Source organism: Oscarella lobularis, chromosome 5, assembly GCF_947507565.1.
Source record: "Oscarella lobularis chromosome 5, ooOscLobu1.1, whole genome shotgun sequence".
Lineage (NCBI taxonomy): Eukaryota > Metazoa > Porifera > Homoscleromorpha > Homosclerophorida > Oscarellidae > Oscarella > Oscarella lobularis.
The window spans coordinates 3181006-3194546 of NC_089179.1; the positions used below are offsets into that span (position 1 = coordinate 3181006).

General features: G+C 46.8%; 3 protein-coding genes and 4 long non-coding RNA genes across 13 annotated transcripts; 3 read left to right on the forward strand and 4 right to left on the reverse strand.

Annotated features, from left to right (window-relative positions):
- The first annotated feature begins 26 nt into the window (after positions 1 to 26).
- On the forward strand, positions 27 to 4400 carry LOC136187654 (uncharacterized). Of its 5 annotated transcripts, none has more exons than XM_065975297.1 (11): positions 27 to 193; positions 317 to 496; positions 551 to 1023; positions 1087 to 1230; positions 1290 to 1362; positions 1415 to 1675; positions 1730 to 1767; positions 1816 to 2111; positions 2318 to 2473; positions 2529 to 3847; positions 3910 to 4400. In XM_065975297.1, exons 8-11 carry the CDS (start codon positions 2042 to 2044, stop codon positions 4279 to 4281), a joined length of 1917 nt encoding a protein of 638 aa, XP_065831369.1. In that variant the 5' UTR covers positions 27 to 193; positions 317 to 496; positions 551 to 1023; positions 1087 to 1230; positions 1290 to 1362; positions 1415 to 1675; positions 1730 to 1767; positions 1816 to 2041; the 3' UTR covers positions 4282 to 4400. The 5 variants fall into 5 exon arrangements, with proteins under 5 accessions (XP_065831369.1, XP_065831367.1, XP_065831368.1 ...); XM_065975295.1 differs by having other exon boundaries at positions 317 to 376; positions 428 to 496; positions 1415 to 1767; XM_065975296.1 differs by having other exon boundaries at positions 1275 to 1362; positions 1415 to 1767.
- LOC136187657 (uncharacterized) lies at positions 288 to 1829 on the reverse strand. The gene is made up of 2 exons (XM_065975305.1): positions 1297 to 1829; positions 288 to 1244 (listed from the first exon to the last, which is right to left on the reverse strand). Exons 1-2 carry the CDS (start codon positions 1505 to 1507, stop codon positions 385 to 387), a joined length of 1071 nt encoding a protein of 356 aa, XP_065831377.1. The 5' UTR covers positions 1508 to 1829; the 3' UTR covers positions 288 to 384.
- Positions 4401 to 4515: 115 nt separating the features above from the next.
- On the forward strand, positions 4516 to 6724 carry LOC136187804 (uncharacterized). Its single transcript, XR_010670000.1, has 9 exons — positions 4516 to 4662; positions 4726 to 4793; positions 4852 to 4920; positions 4975 to 5054; positions 5112 to 5168; positions 5219 to 6281; positions 6334 to 6415; positions 6469 to 6547; positions 6599 to 6724. It is a non-coding gene; the product is annotated as an uncharacterized lncRNA (long non-coding RNA).
- A 234-nt stretch (positions 6725 to 6958) lies between these two features.
- LOC136187806 (uncharacterized) lies at positions 6959 to 8312 on the reverse strand. Its single transcript, XR_010670001.1, has 2 exons — positions 8248 to 8312; positions 6959 to 7467 (listed from the first exon to the last, which is right to left on the reverse strand). It is a non-coding gene; the product is annotated as an uncharacterized lncRNA (long non-coding RNA).
- A 465-nt stretch (positions 8313 to 8777) lies between these two features.
- LOC136186892 (uncharacterized) lies at positions 8778 to 9165 on the forward strand. Its single transcript, XR_010669778.1, has 2 exons — positions 8778 to 8945; positions 9003 to 9165. It is a non-coding gene; the product is annotated as an uncharacterized lncRNA (long non-coding RNA).
- On the reverse strand, positions 8979 to 11026 carry LOC136186891 (L-lactate transporter-like). 3 transcript variants are annotated; one of them, XM_065974364.1, is made up of 5 exons: positions 10979 to 11026; positions 10727 to 10921; positions 10513 to 10664; positions 9946 to 10461; positions 8979 to 9892 (listed from the first exon to the last, which is right to left on the reverse strand). In XM_065974364.1, exons 4-5 carry the CDS (start codon positions 10409 to 10411, stop codon positions 9066 to 9068), a joined length of 1293 nt encoding a protein of 430 aa, XP_065830436.1. In that variant the 5' UTR covers positions 10412 to 10461; positions 10513 to 10664; positions 10727 to 10921; positions 10979 to 11026; the 3' UTR covers positions 8979 to 9065. The 3 variants fall into 3 exon arrangements, with proteins under 3 accessions (XP_065830436.1, XP_065830438.1, XP_065830437.1); XM_065974366.1 differs by having other exon boundaries at positions 10513 to 10667; XM_065974365.1 differs by having other exon boundaries at positions 10727 to 10926; positions 10979 to 11023.
- A 177-nt stretch (positions 11027 to 11203) lies between these two features.
- Positions 11204 to 13501, reverse strand: LOC136186979 (uncharacterized). The gene is made up of 10 exons (XR_010669804.1): positions 13073 to 13501; positions 12769 to 13001; positions 12651 to 12722; positions 12537 to 12593; positions 12283 to 12482; positions 12187 to 12230; positions 12027 to 12123; positions 11889 to 11973; positions 11352 to 11832; positions 11204 to 11298 (listed from the first exon to the last, which is right to left on the reverse strand). It is a non-coding gene; the product is annotated as an uncharacterized lncRNA (long non-coding RNA).
- Between the last annotated feature and the right edge of the window lie 40 nt (positions 13502 to 13541).

Below are 13541 nucleotides of genomic sequence, written 5' to 3' on the forward strand. Positions count from 1 at the left end.
ACGGTCACGTGCGGCGCGGATAGTGTCTACGTTTTTTTGCATCGTTTCTTGTTGGTGCTCCGATGAATGTGGGCGCATAGACGCGCCGTTGCCGCACGCGTTCTTCAAGCAAGAGCGCCATGGAAGCAAAAAAGCGTGATGTGGGCCCCCTGTCGCCGTGCGACTCGAAGTTCTCAGAAACGAAGTCCAACGCGTACGTTTCCGATCGCATTCTCCTCCTTGGGCAAAATCTACGGCTACGAAGAACCTACACAGGCCTCTGACTCCTTCTAGGGGCCCCATCAACGTTTACACTGACGATTTCTTTTTTTCTTAGACTGTATATACAAACGGCGTCAGCAAAGAGACGAACAAAGCAAGCCAAACGGAGAATGACGTCAGTCATCAAGCTTGAGGACAAGACTTACCAGGAACGCCTCTCTTGCAGGAACACACAAAGTACACGTCTCCACGCTCATCGCCATCCCATCCACTCCCCTCGAAAGCGAAGCCAACGGTACCGCATCCCTCTTTCCTATAAGCAAAGTCCACCTTCTGAGGCTCGGTATAGTTCTCCTGTGTAAAGACAAGAACAGAGGGAACGACATCGAAACAGTCAGTGCAATTGTACTGGTCAAGTTTCCCGCGAAAAAGTCTCATAGTCACACTACCCCACGCCGGCGGATCAACCAAATTGAACGCAATGCTATCATTGCCTTCAGGCGTCGTATAGTAAAAACTTCGATCCGGATTAAAATCCCAGAATATATCCAAATTCTTGCACCTGCGCATCCAGTCGTGCGGCACGAGCGAATCGAAGTCAATGGAAGGATTACCAACGATGACGTCATAAATGTCCGTAGTTATATACTCGGGCGGATCGAACGTGCCAGGCCTTCCGGGATGATAGCGTTCGCCGTGAATGGGAATCCCCGTCGACGCGTCGGAGAACACGGTCAAATTATCTGGGCCATATGGCTGGGAGCTCCCTATCACGCGATTCCATACGTTCACTTTCGTTGTGTTCTGCATCGTCGTTCGAATGTAAGTCATGTTTGAGCATATTTGCATTCCAATGCACGTGTCGTCGAAATCGTATTTGCCTAGGAAGGAGGCGAGTCCGATGGGCAGGTCGTCGAGTCGATCGAGGATGCCGGAATATTGACAGTCATTTCCTAATTGGATATGAACGAGTCGGTTTCGAGCGGGCAAACTGCCTGGAAGAACGCCTGGAGGATTCGTCATAATCAAGTAGGTATGATTGCCTTAGGGGGAAGGAATATATGTTAACGTAGACTAAATATTTGTAGAGGATACCTATCAAAGATTCGGTTTCGTTCAAGAAGATACTGAATGACTCTTTCCCTGTGTCGTCTTTCCACCGTGAGACGTAGATGCGCGATGTCTTTGGTGCCCCGTAGATGTTCGTGTCTAGGGAGAGCGTGAAACTCTGAGGAAACTCGGGATAGACGTGCGTTTCTGCCAAGCATTCGGCCAAGACGAGAAGGAGAACGGTCCCGAAACGCATCGCGACTGGCAGTGTGAAAGAGTGACGCCGTTTGCTTGTCACAAGACTATATAAATCAAAACCGACACCAGCGCGTGACGGATAGAGCGCGTGACGGAGAATCGTGTGACAGCGACTGCTTGTGACGGAGATTCGAAGAACCGTGTGACCAAGCCGTCACGTGAGAAGGTGATGCCTCCTCGCTAACTTGACCTTGCTGCCATTAGACTGAGCCCAATGTAGCCGGGAATTGCTTCGGATCAACTGCAAATCGCAACTCGGTATGAGATTGGGTCATAAAGGCTGACTAATAGAAGAGGCTCTTATAGAATGTCTCGTCATCGTGGAGCACAGCTCGTAGGAACAAGTATAGAGCAGGAAAATTCTTCGGACGAGTCCTCATAGCCAGGGGGACTGCACTACGGGGACTGGTTCGGGGGACTGGTTCGGGGGACTCAACTCCCCGCGATCATTGATTCCCATCCTTCCCTGCGCTGCGCATAAGTGAGTCGACGCACCGTTCGTTCGCGCCATTTCGTCTCCACGAGTGCGACTATGCATCACCTTTCTCTCGTCGTCTTGTTGTTTTGCGTGACGGTGACGTCGCCGTCGTCGGCCGTCACGGGTAATTAATTAGACGAAGTGTTAGAAGTCGAAGCGTTAGGTTTCAAAATAAACAAACACGCTTAGCGCATAGAGATCGATTTGCAGTGATGCCCATGACCCTATTGTACGGTTGAAGAGAGAAACGGGGCGGGGACTCTCTGGCTGGTCGCGGGTGGAAATTCATTCCACGACTTTACTTTATGTCGTGTGCTCTTTTTTTTGTAGATGAGCCGCAAGTCCGTCCAATATCGACTAACGGTAATATGTCGGCTATCGTTGTCAACGGAAATCACCTTAGCGTCTTTGATGTGGAGACTCTGACCCAACTGCATCATCGTCAACTCCTTCAAAATGACGACTGTTTTATGTGTGAATGGAACGGTTTGTCACACGTTTTGACGTTAGTATGAACGATTTACCGTGATTTTCTTTACAGTGCATAAGAAGACTCAATTTCTATTTTTAACCGAAAGCAATCACAACATCCTCACCATTGTTTCACTGGCAAACTTCTCCACACCGACATTCGTTGCTCGAGACATCTGCGTGTGTCCTCAAGAAGTTCTCAAAAGCGAAAAACGAACATTTCTTCTCACCTGTCGCGGTGACGACTTCGGAAACCCGCCAAAGATAATATCTTTCACCATCAGAGTCGAAGATGATAGTCTCATGATAGACAAGCAAGTATTCTGGACCGAGAATAGCAGCCCATCCTCGGGCACCCGGCCTATGTTCGTTTTCAAATATCACGGACCGCAAGAATTTCTTATATCGCTCGACGCCAACGCATTGGTTCTCGCCGCCATGGCCGAAAACGAGTCCTCGTCGTCGACGAGCGTTCGACCGCACGAAATCGGATGCGGCACCGCGGACAGCAGCGGCCAAATCAATCTCATGCAAAAGGCGAATTTCGACGTGCATTACGCTTTTATTTGCACGTGCATGTCGACAGCTCGACCGCCTCATCTTTTGCTGTTTCGTGTGACTGAAGGCAATGTCACCGACGTGCAGACCCATCCTGTGAACGGCGACGCTCTCGTACTCAGTTCGCGCATGCCAGGCGCTCAAAGGAAAACTCAGATTGTCTACGTTGCTCTGCTCAACTTTGCTGATGGCACTGTCACTTTTATTGCTATCAGTGCTACTTACTCCAAAGTCGTGGGCCGTTTGGAAACGACAGAAAGGGGACTAGTCCTTGGAATAAACGGCGTCTTTACTGAGAAGGCGTACGTCGCACCTTTCAACGGCGGCAATGTTATTATTGCCCTAATGAGCAGCATTTTGAAAGGAGAGAAAAACTTTCCTTTAATCTCTCTTTCCAAGCGAGGAGAAATTAGTAGCATTGCTTCTTTGAAGGGCTCCTTCGTCGCCGTGGCTGTGGACGATAGGGTTATTGTCGTCGATACAAGAGACGCGTCAAAGCGAATTTTGCAGTCGACTTTGTATTCTCCCTTTACTGTTATAACGACGTTCTTTACAAAGGCTCGTTCTTCACCGTCACCAAGTGAGAATAGCACCCAGCCTACAGCCCAAACAGGCGTCTCCCCTTCGTCGTCTAATACAACGTCATTGCCAGCTATGACGTCGTCTAATACGATGTCGTTGCCTGCTGCGAATATCAGCCATACATCTCAGCCATCCTTATCCGTCATGCCAACAGCGAAGACGCCGTCTTTTCACAGCAAAACGATTGGTGTTGCCGTCACTTGTCCTTTGGAGCTTTCTACTGATAAAATCAAGCTGGAATTCGCAGAGGTACATTTGGTCTTGTCTGATTAATTTATTAATTATTTAAAGTTGTTCCTTGTTTTCTCTAGATGATTGGCAATTGGTTTTATGTGGCTACAGGAAAACGGCAGTCAAGTTTGCAATGCAGAAACACCGAAATATTCCACAGCCAAGCACGTACTGTCCATTGGTCGTGCGTCTGTAAAGCGGATGCGATTGCTGAGATACTGCAACAGACTAAACAGTGGAAGATTCAAGTCCAAGGGCTTCTACGTGTATTTTCTGACAAGTCGTGGAATGTCACGTTTGATTCTAGACCCAGCCATCGTAGCATTCGCCACCGGGCAACCATCTTACGAGCAACGTCATCGGCAATGTCAAAGTCTAGTCATTACGTGCTGGTAGCACTTCTCTGTTGTATCGTCCTTCGCTGGAATTCCGGGCAGGGGGTTTGGCGTTAATCGCAACTGGAAACTGTATTTGTATCTGCTAGCTATGTCGTTTTCTGTTTGCATTCGTTTTTTTAGTGCAACCGCTGTTTGCTGTTTTGTTGTTACCCCAAATACATTAGCAAAAAGAAGCCTCCGATTCGGCGGATATAATGAATCCGGGGAGTTTGTCCACATGCTCAGTGATTGGACGGTACGGCGAGTCACGTGAAAGGATCTGTCTTCGTCATTCTCGGCCAATTTTCGTTGAGAGAGGCTGCGTCCTATGCCTTTCCAAGCTTTGGCGGCCACGATTTGCTCGTCTTTGCGTTCTGGGCGGCCGAGAAGAAGCACACCGCCTCGCGGCGGGCTTCAGAGATCGAACGAACGTCGGCGGGGACTCCGACGACAGCGGTAAGCGCCAAAATACGCGCCATTCCTCCTAACTAATCGAATCGCTTTGATTTTCTCGCGCAGGAATCCCGCAATCCTTCGCGAAGGATTGCGCCCAGACGCAAAGACGGCGCCACGTGGCCCGCGTGCAGGTCAGTCTACAGTCGCGCGCTGTGGAACTCGAATAACAAGCGCAATCGTGTTTTTTAGATCGCGTTTACGCGGCGCGATGGCACGCGCTTTCGTCTTGGAGCGATCAATTGGCGCCTTTGCTCGCCGGTAAGCGCGCCCTGTCTTTCGATCGATCGCGCGATTATTGAGTCGTTTTCTTAGTCTGAAATAAAGCGACAACGCTCCACGTTTTTTTTTGGTTCTAAGACAAAGGAACACGCCATCGTGGCTGGGGAAAAAACGTAAGCAGCGCGTAGGGTGACGTCTCGCGCTGCGCGATATAACGCTTCATATTACAGGCGTGACGGGCACGAGTCCGCGGCACGCGAGTCACGATTGCGCGCACGTGACTAAAGGTAACGAATATTTTAATCCTTTTCACGTGATTAACGTTTCCATTCGCAAGGAGGATGACGTCATCATTAATGCGTCATTTGCTGTTGTATTGGGGGAGGAGGATAGCAAAGATTCTCCCGCTGAAGACAATGGGATAAAGTTTGGGGAGGAGGATAGGCAAAGATCTTCCCACCAGATGAAGAGAAGAGAGCGCAGGTTCACACCGCATTCCAAAGGGTCCCTCCATCTGGGTGTAGGCGTTCACCTAAGGGGTCACAGCTCTCTGACATGTGCATACCGAGTGGAATGCTCGTTCTGTCATTGCTTCTGCTTCGGGTCTAGCGCATATACGCTTAGGTGCCAGTAGAGGTGGGGGCTCGCAAGTGAGGGGCAATGGCAGAACGGCACGAAACTCTCCGTTCTTTCTTGGGAAATTAATAAATGCAGGGTCCTATGTATGCACATAGCAGAGAGCCTAGTGGGACAACAAAAACTATGCATTGTCCGTCAAAAAATGATGTGTGCATTCGTGCTTCGCTTGCAAACTACGCTAGCGGTTGCGATGCATTAGGGTTTAGGGCGGCTGTCAGTAGGTAGGGCGGTATTCCTGATGATATAGATAGGCTTTGTAGCTCCTTCCCCACTCACAAACGTGCTTAGCTGGCAGCCGCCATCGGTTAGACCATTTCAATGGATTTTTGAGGTAATCTAGGTTGATTAGCATATAGGCATATTTTAGGTCAATGGATTGCGAGGTAATTTAGGTTATTTTCCATTAATTAATTAATTAATTAATTTTCTAACTCGTCTTTTAGATGTAGTGTAGGGTTTTAGGTCAATGGATTTGTGAGGTAATTTAGGGGATTTGTAATTTATTTTTTTAGGTTTTTTCCTTCCTTCCTTCTAGGTTTTAGGTCAATGGACTTGTGAGGTAATTTAGGTTATCTAATTCTTTTAGGGTATATAGACTAGGTTTCATTTTAGGTCAATTGATTATTGTGGTAATTTAGGTGTTGATGAAGCATTTTTCATCCGCTTTTTAGGTCAATGAATTATGTGTTAATTTTTGTGTATCCATATCCAGGTGTTGTCTCGGTCTCATTATCTGGGTTAGTGGTTGGTGGTTTTCACAGGTAACCAGAAGTGTTTCTCTAGCATTACGATGATTCAAACGATTTTTTATAGGTCTCTCTACTTGTCAGCTTGCAATTCAGGAGGTCATTTTATATGGTACGGTGATCAAAGGCAGCTCTCACAGAATTTTGCGGTTAGCCTGTACAAACCATTTTCATTGTTTTCATTGCTAATAGATCTCTTTAGTGTAGCCGGGTTTGGATGATGTACCAAACCAGTGCAAGTGTTCAATGAAAAGGGAAAAAGTTTGTGGACGGCAACCTCGGTATAGCATGTCTTTTCTGTTAGCATTCAATCGCGCAGTGGTTTCCTTTAGAGCGCGCAAAAGGCAACAAAGCTCTCAAGAAACGGACTCGGAAATGCATGTCTTTTTTATTTTTTTTGTAGCTGCATTCTTGAGTTTCTGTGTAGGGTAGAGTAGTGTAGTGCTCTTCGTCTCCAAGTATGGTGACGAGAGCGATATAGTTACAGCACACGCGTTCGGGACCGGCGGTTGAGGTAAGTGTTCAGTCGCAGAGACGACTGTTTGCATGAGTAGGCGCAGAAAAAAGAGCGCAAAGCGATGCGCCTGCGCCCTTGTGAATGACAGGTGAGGTAGGTGCCTCGTCGCGCTGACTCAAATGCGCGCTCATCCTCGGGATGTGGCGCGCGTGTACCACTGCACGTAAAAGTAGGCTGAATTATGTTCAAATTTTTAATTAAAATGTCCCGGATATAAATAAAAATAAAAATTAAAAGTCTATGCGTTTCCTTCTGTGTCCTTGTCGTCGTCCGCCGATGCTCCTTATCCTTGAGCTGCGGCTCCTGCGCTGCCGCTCGACCCGTCATTGAGACGAGCCAAGCGGTTGGGACTGAGTCTGCAGTCCCCACAGTTGGACTTCACTCCCAAGTCCGCGGGAGAAGGGCACATTAACCTCCAGCCCCCAAGGAGGAAGACTTTTCCCAAGTCCCCAGGAGGACAGCGAATTAGCCTCCGGCTGCCATGGAGGGAGACATTTGCCCAAGTCCCCAGGAGGGGTCAGCCATTCACCCCAGCAGGCTGGCCTAGTTTAGACGATTTTCACCTCTTGGCCGAGAGGTGGATGCCTTCGTCCACATCTTCTTCTTTCTGGACGGATGGGGCGCGACGCGTGAACAGTTGGCTGCATTTTCAGTCAAACTTCCGGGCACATGTCGATATTATATCTACACATAATTCCAAATATTAGCCAAAATTGAACGCGTGACGTCAATTCGCTACTGCGAGGTCAAACAAATGACTAAGCCCTATCGTTTAATGCAAAAAAATTAGGAATCTAAGGAGTGACCAAATTCACCAAAAACCATGAGCTATAGCTCACGGTTCCCTAAAAATCTCAACTCACGGATTTCCAACTAAACGCGCTAGATCTACTCTACTTTATTAGTAGAACAACCCTACGAGGTCAAACAGTTCGTACGGGTCAAATTTCACACGAAAAAAGACCACTTCCGGTACGTATTAATATTAGTCACACCCCTCAAAAATACCAAAAAAATTGGCGATAGGCAATTTTGAGATAGCGGAGCTAACTAGGTACTTTAACCCTATCGTTTCACGTAGAAATCTTAGCGTTCTGGGAGACGCGGTTTTTGACCCAAAAACCATGCTCGGCGAAAAATCGCTCCATCGCAAATAGCCAATCTAACGGTCTCAAACAAAGAGATTCTTCGCTTTTAAGAGCTCTAGGTCCGCTGATTTCGTCTCTAAGACGAAAACGGAGCCCGAAATCGGAAGGGGGTCCCAGTCCCATGTGAGCCGTTTCGACTCTTAGCGATCGAGATACACGACATTTCGATTCTAGACAAACGAATAGAACACGAGAACGCTTTCTAGGCGCGTTTTCGAGCCTCTACTATCGACGAGTCGTAAAAATCGTCGCTTTACGCGCCAAAAGGAAGCGAAAACTGCGTATAAACGTTAAGGTAAAAGAGAGAGCGCTGTACCTAGTCCGATTCGTTCGCTTCGACGTCTCGTCGTCCAGAATCTTGCGATTTAGCATCGAACCTATCGCGCGCTAAGAGAGCGCCAACAGTTTGCCACGTTGGGGAAAATATACATAAAGAGACGCTCGGTTTGGCTCGTTTCTAGAAGCTCGGTGAAAAAGAACTCACGCTAGCAATTCGAAGTGTAGATAAAACTATAAAAAAAGGTCAAATCTGGCAGCAGGTAGTGGAGTGCTTCAACGCATGAACTTCCCACGTGAGGTGTCAAGGTTTCAGACAAATGATAAGGTAACCCGCTGCCTCCGGACCTTGTTAGGTACTGTTCTGTTGGCGTATCTATTCACCGATTACATCCTGGCACTTTGATTGTGGGTGGGTGGATATGCCTTATGCCTACCGTTATTATACAGTGTTTCTGCATCATAATCTGACAGTCTTTCTGTCGTTGTTCTAACGACAGCCAAAGAATTCTCAAAGTGGACGTCATAGTCACCAACCCGGATTGGGTCAAGTCAACGCCCCGTATTAACATTTTAGCGAAGGCAGAATAGCGCCAAAAAACGTTGGTCGATCATCCGCTGCGCGGAAAGACATAGAAAAGAAAGTGAAAAAGCGAGCCGGTGGTGGTCTCTGTCTCACAGCCGGCTGGATCGACGCGATCAGCCAGCGGATCCTCTTCTCTTCGCAGAGCGTTTCGTGTGAGCTCGCAGTAGATTATCAGGGCCGCAGGGAACGAAAAAATACATCCGTATTAGGTCCCAGCAGAGATATAATCACGAGAAGGCTCTCTGATGCAACCATGCAACGAATCAACAAACCTAAGACGACTTCCGGGTTCGATAAGAAAAAAGTGCGACTAGGGACAAGTAGCCAACTAAAACGAGACCCTGCGAAAAATAAATAAAGTGCTTGAAGTCATTCCAGTGTGAGTGCATTGCTTGCATTATGAGCGGTCCGAAGAGACCAGCAAGTGAATAAGCCACAGTGAGCTGAAGTGCTCCTTTCGATGCCACTTCCACTCCGTAGATCTCTGCAGCAATTGCTCCACCCATGGGCTTCTGGAAGCCAAACGAGAACGAGAAAAGTGAGTAGACAGCAACGCCAATGTACTGGCTTCCTAGCAACAATGGCATGAAGGCTAGGCATAGTGCTTGCAAGGCAGAGAAACAAATCAATAGGGTAGAAGGTGCGAACTTGTCGACAAGGAGCATAGCGACGATTTGACTTGCTAAGTAGGATATTTGAGCAATAGCCGCTAGGCTGGCAAGTGGGGTTTCTTTCGGCCAGAGATCCGTTAGAAATGCATCCTGCCGACTCAGTAATCCAAATCCGGGCAGCATGAAAGACGTACGTATAAACACAAGCAGATAATACGTTTTGGTGAAGAATAGGGTTACTGGTTTAGTTTCGCTGTTTCGTGCTCTCTTCGATGCTCGTCTAGGTAGACACAACCCCGGAATTGAGATCATTATTCCGAGAGTGCCAGCCGTGAAAAAAATCGTCGACGTGTCAATGACGTCACTGTCGGCCAACTTCTTCATTGCCAAAAAGAATTGGTCGAATAATATTATACCGATCGACATTCCTGTACAGACGAAACCGATTCCACCTTTTGGGCGACGAGGAAAATAGAACAGTAACAAGTCTAGAGAATAAATAAATAAATAAATATATAGACATAAGATTCAGGTGTCGAACCTATGCAAGCTGGGAAGGGAAATCCTGAAGAGACTCCAAGAACCGCAAAGCTCAATATATAAAAAGCACGAGTTAGATCAGTCCCATTCTCGCACGTTGCTACGGCAATGCCGCCCATACCGAATCCCATAGCGTAAAGGAGCATTCCGGTGAAGAAGAACGTTCTTGAAGACCAGTAGTGAACAAGTTCCCCTTGGGGTATTGCCGCTAAACCTATGACGGACATCATGACTGCTTCGCCGATTACTGTCGTCGATTCTTTCCATTCGGGGCAGGCACGTTGGACGGGTTTTACGAGATAGCTTCCAGCGAGGACTACTCCAGTTGAACAGGATATGAGGAAGCATACTAGAGCTACGAGTCCACGTAGACACTGTGACGATTCGGTGGACTTGTTTGCATTCGCTTTTTCCGATTCGTCTTGGGCTAACGCTACAAGTGGGATACCTTTCGCACCTTCTTCCATTTATTTGCGATTGATGAGTGACAGATACTGAAGATGTCCCGGAATGATCACTAGATCTCTATCCGAACTCTTTCTCCTGTGACTGAGGATACTAAACGTACCTTATACCAAAGCCTTTAGTCCAAAATAATTTTCAGGTTGAATGCATTGATCATTAGCCAGACAATCCTACTAGCTGTCTATAACTTCTGGAGAGTTTCTCGGACGGTTGAAAACGAATCAACAGCGCGGTGTATCGTTGATCCGGCGAGATCTACTAGGAGACAGACAAAAATAATAGGCTCATCATTTATTTTAATTAAAAAAATTATTGACCTGCTTTTTTGTTACTAACTGCACTGCATGCCACATCTATGGTCACAGCTTCGATGCAGTGGCGGATTATCTCCATACTCTCTTTGTAGAAGGCAGCTCTCTCGACGCACAATAATCGAATCCTATCGACGATATGCAACGTTGTGCCCCCATTCAAGACCCCCATTCGACGCATTTTTGTTGAACAGCTCGTTACTGCGCTAACGGAGGCGATCAGAGGGTCGGGAAGTGTGTAAATAAAAAGTTTTTTACCGTTTGGGCTGACAATCGATGGTATCACGGGCTATAACCCCTGGTTGCAGTGCCCCCCCCCCCCCCCCCGGTTGCAGTAGCGTTTGGGGGGTTGGATCTGTCTCTCATTGGCAGGCAGACCTACGTTTTCGTAGCGCGAGACGACACAGCGCAAGCAAAAGAAGATAGGGGTTGGTATCCCGGACAGTACAGACGTATTGACTAATTAATCGAAAGAAATCCCCCTAAAAATAGTGTGTATATGCAAAAGATTAAATTTCATAAAATAACGCATAAATAAATAAGTAAATAAATACGTTGCTTCCAAGTCTGTCCATGTTCTAAAAGAAATACTTAGGTAACATCTTGCTCATACTATCCAAAACTTTCTTACCAATTAATTTGCCTTCGCCAAGCGCTGCCGTCATTGCCAATCCACCGCCCCTCTGTCGCAGTAGTGGTTGCCGCCGCCGCCCGCCGCCCCTCTCGGTCGAACTTCCGGCTCCCAAGTTTTAGATGATTGAAACCGAGAAAACAAAAAATCACTATAAAAAGAGTAACGTGGGGCGAAGTCGTAGTAAAGTTTATAGTAAAGTAGGGCCAATGTAAAAATATAATTTGTTTCAGTAATATAACCCCGTGGACTCTAGCTACTCTATCCTCTGCCTAACTGCCTTTCTACCTATCTATCCTATCCTAGTGTTCCTTAGCTTCCTATCTACCTAGCTTGATCTCCCTTTATTTCTTTTATTTTTAATAAAATTATTAATTTTAGTTATTTGGCCCTTACGCTAAAGATTTTAATACAAATAATTTAAAAAAATCGCACCTGAAATTTTTAAATATGACGGCGGTTTGCTTTCTTACGTGACTTTCTAGCGAGAAAACACCATCATATAGTATATGCCAATGCTCATCCAATAACAGGTACTTGCAAAATGAAGAGAGACGGCATTGAAGCCAGCTTCGTGATTTGATCCATTCCCTTGAACGACGATCCGCAGGGGCATGGGCAACTACAATAATATTATTTAACAATGTGTGAGAAAGTGACTTGTATTTTTCTTACCTGGCAAATGACGGCATTGTCACATGACATGAGAAAGGAAGGCTTCCACCACTGTAGTCCCAATTGCAGCGGGACGAAATGACGTTCAATAATTCCTCTTGTATGTGCAAAAACACATTCGGTTAGCCAAAGATAAAATATAAATATATTAGCACTGTACTCCGTATCTTGGAAGAGCAGCGTTGCTCTTAGGAAATTTCAATTCTGCACGCAATAAAGGTACATGTAAAGGGTTAGCCAAATAATAAATACTTACTTTATTTGCTTTGGCACGTTGGCAAAAACAACGGCCATCGACATCAACTTGCAGTTTCCTGAGATGAATTCGACCGTCCGTTTTGGCCTTGCGCTCCATTAATTCCGCTGTGCGTGCCCGATAGGCCTGGCTTGCCCAAATTTATTGCCCCGGGAAGCGCTTCTCGCCAGGCCGGGCTCTGTCACACGCAAACACTTTATCTAGAAAAAGAACAGCATGAAAGAGTCGTAAAAACTATTTGCTCAAGCGTCTACCGGGGTTTGCTGTACGACAGCGACGTCGACGGCCCACCAGTGGGCTCAAGAACCTCGCTGTATGCAGAAATTAATTAAAAAATTATTAAAATGGATAGACATTTTTATAATTACCTGATGGCCGTTCCCAGAATTCTTTCGTCTTCTTCTTGGTGTAGTCGTCCCACGTCCAACTCCTCTTGGAATCTAAAGTAGTCAATAAATAAATGATGTTAATGATTTTTATGATTACGTGATGGTGTGCATGAGATTCTTTGTCTTCGTCCTGTCGTTTAGCCCCGCACCCAGGCTCTTGTCTTTGTTCCGTAAGGAGACGGACCCTGGGTGCGGGGCTGGGATCCCCCTTCCTCGTCAACGTCGATCTTCGTCGAAGCCCCGCACGCAGGCTCTTGTCTTTGTTCCGTTAAAGGAGACAGACCCTGCGTACGAGGCTAAGACCCTTTGAAGTCGCAGCCTCTTTGCACTCTACAAAAACAAAAAATGGAGAAAATATTTGATAATATAATTACAACTACAGTCACTCAATAATTTCAAACCTGCAGAAGAATCTTCTTTGTCAACCATTAGCACGCAATGCACGAGCGTCGCGTGCCCCCCAAACTATAAGAATAGACCAAGAAAAGGAATTGGGCTGCTTACCGATCCGTGCTGAAGAGCTATACCCATGCACTTCCCACAGGGGAATTGCGAACCCACCATATCGCACCGTGGACGTTTCACCGACCGGGAAAGGGATTGGGCTGCTACCGTGCATCAAAACCGTACCGTGCTGAAGAACTACCTATTCCCACCGGGGAATAGAAAACGAACCCACCGCAACGTACCGTGACGTTCCAACGGGGAAGGCCTAAAACCCGTCGGGGAAAGGGAGTCGGTGCACCAACACCGTACCGTCTACCGAGAAAATAAACCACGTGGCGTAATCGATTGATACCCAACGGGGAGGGAATTAATTAATTAATTACTGCTGTAAATATACTAAACCTTGTACATACCCTCTTACGA

Excerpts from the sequence above, each read along its gene's own strand:
- LOC136186891 (XM_065974364.1), bottom strand. The coding sequence starts at position 10,411 with ATGGAAGAAGGTGCGAAAGGTATCCCACTTGTAGCGTTAGCCCAAGAC. Across the intron at positions 9,893-9,945 it reads TCCCTTCCCAGCTTGCATAG|ACTTGTTACTGTTCTATTTT; the intron begins GTTCGACACCTG and ends TTTATTCTCTAG.
- LOC136187657 (XM_065975305.1), bottom strand. The coding sequence starts at position 1,507 with ATGCGTTTCGGGACCGTTCTCCTTCTCGTCTTGGCCGAATGCTTGGCA. Across the intron at positions 1,245-1,296 it reads CGAAACCGAATCTTTGATAG|GCAATCATACCTACTTGATT; the intron begins GTATCCTCTACA and ends CTTCCCCCTAAG.
- LOC136187654 (XM_065975296.1), top strand. The coding sequence starts at position 2,042 with ATGCATCACCTTTCTCTCGTCGTCTTGTTGTTTTGCGTGACGGTGACG. Across the intron at positions 2,474-2,528 it reads TTTTATGTGTGAATGGAACG|TGCATAAGAAGACTCAATTT; the intron begins GTTTGTCACACG and ends TTTTCTTTACAG. Across the intron at positions 3,848-3,909 it reads TCAAGCTGGAATTCGCAGAG|ATGATTGGCAATTGGTTTTA; the intron begins GTACATTTGGTC and ends TGTTTTCTCTAG.